This window comes from Raphanus sativus, chromosome 1, assembly GCF_000801105.2.
Source record: "Raphanus sativus cultivar WK10039 chromosome 1, ASM80110v3, whole genome shotgun sequence".
Classification (NCBI taxonomy): Eukaryota; Viridiplantae; Streptophyta; class Magnoliopsida; order Brassicales; family Brassicaceae; genus Raphanus; species Raphanus sativus.
Genome location: NC_079511.1, coordinates 23,895,468 through 23,902,334, shown reverse-complemented (window position 1 = coordinate 23,902,334; position 6,867 = coordinate 23,895,468). Strand labels below are relative to the sequence as shown.

At 38.3% G+C, this 6,867-nt stretch overlaps 1 protein-coding gene across 1 annotated transcript; it reads right to left on the bottom strand.

The window, feature by feature from the left end:
* Positions 1-2,528, bottom strand: LOC108849182 (uncharacterized). Its single transcript, XM_018622704.2, has 6 exons — positions 1,611-2,528; positions 1,427-1,516; positions 1,233-1,303; positions 1,029-1,146; positions 512-877; positions 1-398 (listed from the first exon to the last, which is right to left on the bottom strand). The coding sequence occupies exons 1-6, from the start codon at positions 2,478-2,480 to the stop codon at positions 159-161; spliced, it is 1,755 nt and encodes a 584-aa protein (XP_018478206.1). The 5' UTR covers positions 2,481-2,528; the 3' UTR covers positions 1-158.
* Positions 2,529-6,867: the final 4,339 nt, after the last annotated feature.

Below are 6,867 nucleotides of genomic sequence, written 5' to 3'. Positions count from 1 at the left end.
ACATTTCAAGTCATATTGTATCACAAGTTACATAACCGAATACGTAATCAACTTGAGTTCATTGTGTATCATAATAAAGTTATAGACACCATTTGTCCAAAAAAAAAAAGTTATAGAGACCAAAGAGCTTTCTTTTCTTTTTCTTCTTCTTCATCATCTTAGTCAGAGAAGGTAATCTTCTTACCGCAGAAAGTAACCTTTTCCTTGCAGGGGATTGCAATCTCCTCTTCCTTGGGCTTTGATCTGGTCGGCAAACCAAAGCCTTCTCGTCTAAGCTCGTCTTCGCACCAAAGCTTCTCTGCGAGGTCGGTAAGGTTGTACTTGGGTCGGAAAGGGTATGGAGCTATCTCAGGCCTCTTGACAAAAATCCCCTTAACATGCCTGTAAATTTCAAAACCCTACAGTACAAGAGATTTAATCAGCAGTCCTAACTTTCAGCAAAACTACTTGTATATTTTTCACCATTATATACTTCAAATTCTTTTCATCATTACTATAAAATGATTCTCACCTTCTTTGATTCGGTACCAGTAGCAAACTCAACACAGCAACAGCCCGAAGATATGCCCCAGCGGTCTACAATAAGTCTAACACTAGCAACTTGTCCAACATCTTGGAAGAAACTGATGATATTTGGTATGTTAACAGCTGGCACGTTTTTTTTCTGGGAGAAATCGGTAAAGAGAGTCTTCTTACTCGATGAAACATCCTCATCAAAGTCTGGAGTTTCATCCACCGATGCATTTTCTTGTAGAAGATAGTCCTCGAACCAAACCTTGTGATCTATGCAATACTTGAATATTCGTGAATGCTCCTTAACGAAAGCTAAATAAAGCTTGCGTCTGTTTAAATATTTGCCGTTCTTCTCCTCCATCGCCTCCAGCATTCGAAGGAGAAAACGATTTGATCAGTAAAATCGTATTTCAAAATAACTATTACTAGGATTTTAATAATAACTATACACTACATTTTCAAATGAAAAGTAAAATAATTTTCATTATTATTATTACTGTAAAATACTCTCTCACCTTCTCAGCTTCGGCAGCAGAAGCAAACTCAACATAGCCAGACCTCATCAGAGCGGTACTTTTGTCTACCATAAGTCGAACATGAACAACTTCTCCAACATCTTTAAAGAAATTGATGCTGTAAGTAAATATTGAGAATGATTAAATACATATCAGTCATGAAGAACTTGATCCAAAGAAGAAGAAATTTTAGGTGCTACTTACATATTTGATATTCTAGTTTTCGTAGAGAGATGGTCAACAAAGAGCGTCTTATCTCTTACAGTGGTAGCTGTCTGGATTTAAAAGCAAAGTGTGTTAGGAGAAAAAGACTTAACTTGCATATCAAGAAAAAAATGTTTCCTGATACTCAAAAAGGGTAAGCGTGAAATATTCTGATGAATAATAAGAAGAGATACCTCAGCAGAATGAGGAGTGTCCTCCTCAACTCTTTTCATCAAAAAAATCTCATGATCGTGCAAGTATTCACCATTCTTATTTTTCAGCGCCTAAAGTACAAAAGATACTCGAAAACTTTAGAACAAAAATTGATTTTATACTTATTTCATAATTAATATACACGAAAGAAAAAAAAGCACTCACCAAATTAGCTCGTTTAGCATCAACAAACTCAACAAAGGCGTAGCCCACATGCTTGCGCTGTTGGTTTACAATAAGTCGCACACTAACAACACCACCAATATATTTGAAGAACTTGATGATCTGTGATATTTTAGTTGTTTGTGGAGAGAGATTAGCCATGAAGAGTACGGAATCTTCCTCAGCGTTGGGAGGTGTCTCATCTTCTTCTTCTTCTTCTTCAATGGGAAGGCTTTCTTGTTGAAGGTAGTCTACATCTTCTTCTTCTTCTCCTTCTTGTTGAAGGTAGTCTTCTTCCTCTTCTAGGTACCAAACTTTGTGATCTATGCAATACTTGGGTGGAAAGAATGGAGCTCCCTCTCCCTTATCAGCCACACCAAGAACAATATTGCGCCAGTTCTGAAACTTATCACACTTCTTTTCTTTCAGTGCCTTGTTTGCTTGGTCGGTAGAAGCAAACTCAACAAAGGCATCGCCCGTAAAAACACCCCTGTTGTCTACAACAAGACGAACACGAACAACTTGTCCAACGTTTTGGAAGAAACAGAGGACATCTGATATTTTAGTGTAGGCTGGGAGATGAGAAACAAAGAGAGTCTTCTTTGGTTCCTGAATAGGTTCGGTCTCCACTGTCTCAGCAGGTGTTTCATCAAGTCCTTGGACTGAGATTAAATTAGACTCAACAGCAAAGGATCCTTTCCTTGTCTCCAAAGTAGTAGTAGCCTTCTCATCAGACAACAGCTGCTCAACCCTTGCTTCGATCTCCTTCTCCTCAGATTTTTCTTTATGTTTCTTCAGAACCGGGTCGGTCCCAAAACCATCTTCCGGCTTTCGCTTACCCAATAAATTAGCTTTCTCGCCAGAGCTGGCCATTGGAGAAGATGCAAACACAGTCGCCGGCAAGAGCTGTGATCTTATAAGATCCTTTCCAACTCACTATATATTTATCTCTATAGTCATATTTATAGGTAAAATTATTCTAAATTATCTTTACTTTTTTCTCTAAAAATATATTTTTTCAATCCATAAAGGAAAAATAACATTTTTCTATATTTTACTTTGTATTGGAGATTGATATTTTAAAAATATAATAAATAGAGGAAAATCTATCTCTAATATAACATTTCAAAGTTTTAAAAGAAAAAATAGCAAAATACATTAAATATCTAAATCATAAAATTTCTTTATAAATGATAAAAATATTTAGAAATAAAGTGGAACGTATTATTCCTTGTAACTTATTTTCTCAATTATAGTCACCAGTTGGACCCATTTTTCAAAAAATTCACAAATAATTTGAAATTACACAAAATTTGTAAAACATCACTTCTTCGGTTTCATTTTAAGTGTAAGTTTATCTGTGTGCATATTGATTAAAAACATTTAATTTTATGACAAAAATATTTATCTACAACAGCATTTAATATGAATGGAAAGAGTAATATTTAAAATTCATCTTGTTTCAAAAAAAATATTTTAAAGTATAGTTTTATATTCAAAAGTTACTTTTTCGGCTATTGTCCATTCTTTGTCTTTTTATGATTCTGATCTGGGTATGGTACACCAAGTCTTTGTCTTTCTTTTTTTTTATGTTTTTTTTTTTTTTAACTCAACGACAACTTTTCATTAGCCAAAAGTAAATACAGGATTACAACCTCAAGAGATTTTAAACCCAACATACAACCGATGAGATCTAGTATCGCCTAGGAACACGGAGTCGAAACTGAAATGGATCATAGACTACCCAATCTAATTCGTCGGTGTATTTTCACCACAATGAATCGAATCCATCCCACGACCCGAGATGAACCGATTCTTAACCCCTAAAATAGACCAAATGAGATGACAACAATGAAACCCAAAAACAACTGAAAACAAATTACATATTGTTGTATTCTTTTTTTTTTTATGTTAGAAACTTTATTTAGAAACTTTATTACTAGCTAATTTTAATGTTAGCCGACCTTTGAAATATTTATCAGGATATTCAAATTTTATAGTAGTTGTGTTTTGATTTGTTGTAATTAATATTGTATTAGCAATGTAAATATGAAATTAGACGTCTATGTTTGTTATAAGCCACTGCTGTCATTTATGCCATATTTGCAGATGATATCATGAATAGAAATTACATATTGTTGTATTATGGTCTGCACAAGACTTGATAATAAAACACAAGACTTGAGAATTGGGCACAAGACTTGAAAAGCTGATTGTGAGCAATTTGGTCATGATTAGTTGGATCTTATTATGGTCGAAAGCCCATTAGTGATTAGGTTTAGAGAGACACTTATATAGTCTCTAAACCTAATTTCTTGCCACTCTAACACTCATTTGTCTAAAGGAGAGATTAGCAAAGGAGAGAGGCAAGAAGCAAGAGCAAAGAGAAGAGTTTGAAGGAGTATCTACAAGGAGAAGGCAAGGGAGATCCGGTCAAGAGTCTCAGGCTGTTTCTTCTCCAAGGAGAGTGGATTTTTCATCTCTTATACACACAGGTTCAGTGAGCTTAAGTCTTTAGCTCATTGTTGTGTTGTCTCTAGGTGAATAGAGAGACACAAAGGTTGTTGTGTAAAGAAAGCTCTTGTAAACACTTGATACTAGTGAATCGTTGAGAGTGCCGTCCTCTCCCCAGATGTACCGAAAGGGAACTGGGTCAAAAAATCTCTTGTGTCTTTAACAACCTCAAACAAAAACAAGAAGTGTACTAGGTTAAATTAGTCAAGCGAGATATAAACCGGTCAATTGGTTTAAGGAATTATCTCAACAAGTGGTATCAGAGCATCAGGTTCAGCAAGGAGAGGTTACGGTTTCAGTTTCTGATCTGCTGTTGGTGTTTGGTTGAACAGGTTCAGGGGTTTCTGGGTTCTGTTCAGCGGTTGGAGTTGTTTGAAGAAGTTAAGGGGTTTCTGATTTGGGTGTTCAGCTTTAGCAGAGGATAAAGTCTTGAGTCATGGAACCAGCTCTAGCTAAATTTAAGATGGAGAAGTTTCACGGTCAAGGAGACTTTGGATTATGGAAGTTTAAGATGCTTATGCTGCTTGAGCTTCAGGGTTTGGATTTTGTTCTTGAAGAAGAAGGATCCAGCAGTTCTGTTAAAGGAAAAGAAAAGGAAGGTGAGGTCACAGAAACTATGTGTTCTCCGGTTGATCCGCTGAAAAAGGAGAAGGATAAGAGAGCAAAGAATCTGATATGCTCTTCTCTTAGCAACATGATCTTACGAAAGGTTATGAAGGAGACAACAGCTCTAGGAGTATGGAAGGCTCTGGAAAGGGATTATCAAACCAAGTCCTTACCTAACCGAATTTATTTGAAGCAGAGGTTTGCCAGCTTTAAGATGGAAGAGCACAAAAGCATAGAGGAGAATCTTGATGTGTTTCTGAAACTGGTAGACAATTTGGCGAGTTTGAACATTAATGTGAGTGATGAGGACCAAGCTATCCAGGTCCTGTCGAGTCTCCCAAGGCAGTTTGACTCACTGGTTCATACACTTAAGTACGGTAATGGAAAGGAAACACTGACTCTGAATGAAGTAACCAGTTCTGCATATGCCAAGGAAGTTGAGCTAAAGGAAAAGGGGCTCATTGGAAAGGCTAAGTCAAATGCCGAAGGTTTGGTTGTATCCAGGGGTAGACCTGAGAGGAAGAGTTCTGGTCAGTCGAGTGGAAGATCCAAGAGCAGGGATTCAAGGTCTATGTAAGACCCGAACCCGGCCGGCTAGGCCGCGGTCGATGCCTCACGTCGCTCGGTCCATACCCTGACCGAACCACTCAATTTTTCGATCTTTATCTATACTTTCGCCTAAGGGCGAAGTCTATCTTAGACCTTAGCTTAAGACTACCTTAGTCCTTCCCTAGCTTAGATCCTTTCAACTTATGCACAGCGGAATATTATCTATCAACCATTGGTCTAAAACCAATCTAACACTTGTCAGGTCGAATCACCTTAGCCATGATCAGTAGACACAACTACTACCAGCTCCAAGGTTGATCCTGAACCTAATCCAAGTCATACAATATCCGAGGTTCTGTTCCCCCAAACCATTCTATCTAGATCTATGCAAGAATTGCTAGATCATACCTTTGCCACATCCACGGAGCTTGTTAGCTCATTGCCTCAGCTATCCCCAGCTTGTTAAACTAGCTTGTCCAGCTCAGCTGAGCTGAACCACTTCACTTGAGGTTCACTCTCTCCCAGCTGATCGAGCTTCAAGGCAGCTTCGCCCAGCTCCTTGTCTACTCGTCCATCTCTCCTGTGTCTGCATAAAACCCTTCCCTTGGTTACTTAGTCATTCAACCAGCCATCCCCACTGACCAAGTACCTTTGGGAAGTCTTCAGCTACAAAAACAACCTCAAGCAAACATGCTCCAAAAACTAATTAAAATTCATGATAATTCATGATAATTCATAACTAAGAGAATGGTCAAGTCAGATTTCTCAGAACTGGCCTCGATCATACTGATCTCGCCCATGAACAGCCCATATGGCCATAACTGACCACCTCTAAATCAATGAGATAAAACTAATCTTTCACCATGATAAATACCCATTAAGAGATATTTAAAGTCGGATCCTAACAATTCCCTCAGGAACTATCAGATCTCCACTTACCTGCCCAACCAAGGCCATGGAGAGATTTCTCTGAATCGGCCACTCCATGGTTCAGTACCTCCATGTCTGAACATCATAGAATAAGATTAACAATGCCCACCAGTTCCTGAGTCAATCAACCAACCACCCCACATGACTCAGAACTGATGAGTCTTCACACATACCTAACCGGCCATGGAACCATGTCCCAATGAACCTGGTCAGTCTTGCTCTTCTTCATGGCTCTCAGCCAATCCTGTACCAACCCAAGGTTGATACCTATCATACCATATGATTCCATTACCTCATTGCCACGGCCTGAAGCCATTGGTAATGCAAAACCATAGATCAGGTTCACTCATGAACCACCATGAATCACTAGTTGCTGTATAGCATCTAATTACCATCCCATATGGATGAATTAGTTCAACTATGATCCGCCCCTTTCTCCAGGGTCCTGTATCCCTACAATACATCACAATATATGGTCTCCAAGGGCGTGCCACACTTGGCCTCATATGCACCTCAAGAGACACCAACATAAACCACAAAGTAATCATATGTACATGTTACCTTAGACTTGATCTTACTAGATCTTGCGCTTCCTGTATCATGTCTGGCCATGCTCCTCCATTGCACGCCTCTATCAAGTATTATCATATACCTCCAGTAT

What these genes read in the sequence shown, in the direction of transcription:
- LOC108849182 (XM_018622704.2), bottom strand. Translation starts at nt 2,480, where the DNA reads ATGGCCAGCTCTGGCGAGAAAGCTAATTTATTGGGTAAGCGAAAGCCG. An exon ending in ATGCTAAACGAGCTAATTTG is followed by an intron (nt 1,517 to 1,610) that starts GTGAGTGCTTTT and finishes TTTGTACTTTAG; the next exon opens with GCGCTGAAAAATAAGAATGG. An exon ending in CTGGTACCGAATCAAAGAAG is followed by an intron (nt 399 to 511) that starts GTGAGAATCATT and finishes CTTGTACTGTAG; the next exon opens with GGTTTTGAAATTTACAGGCA.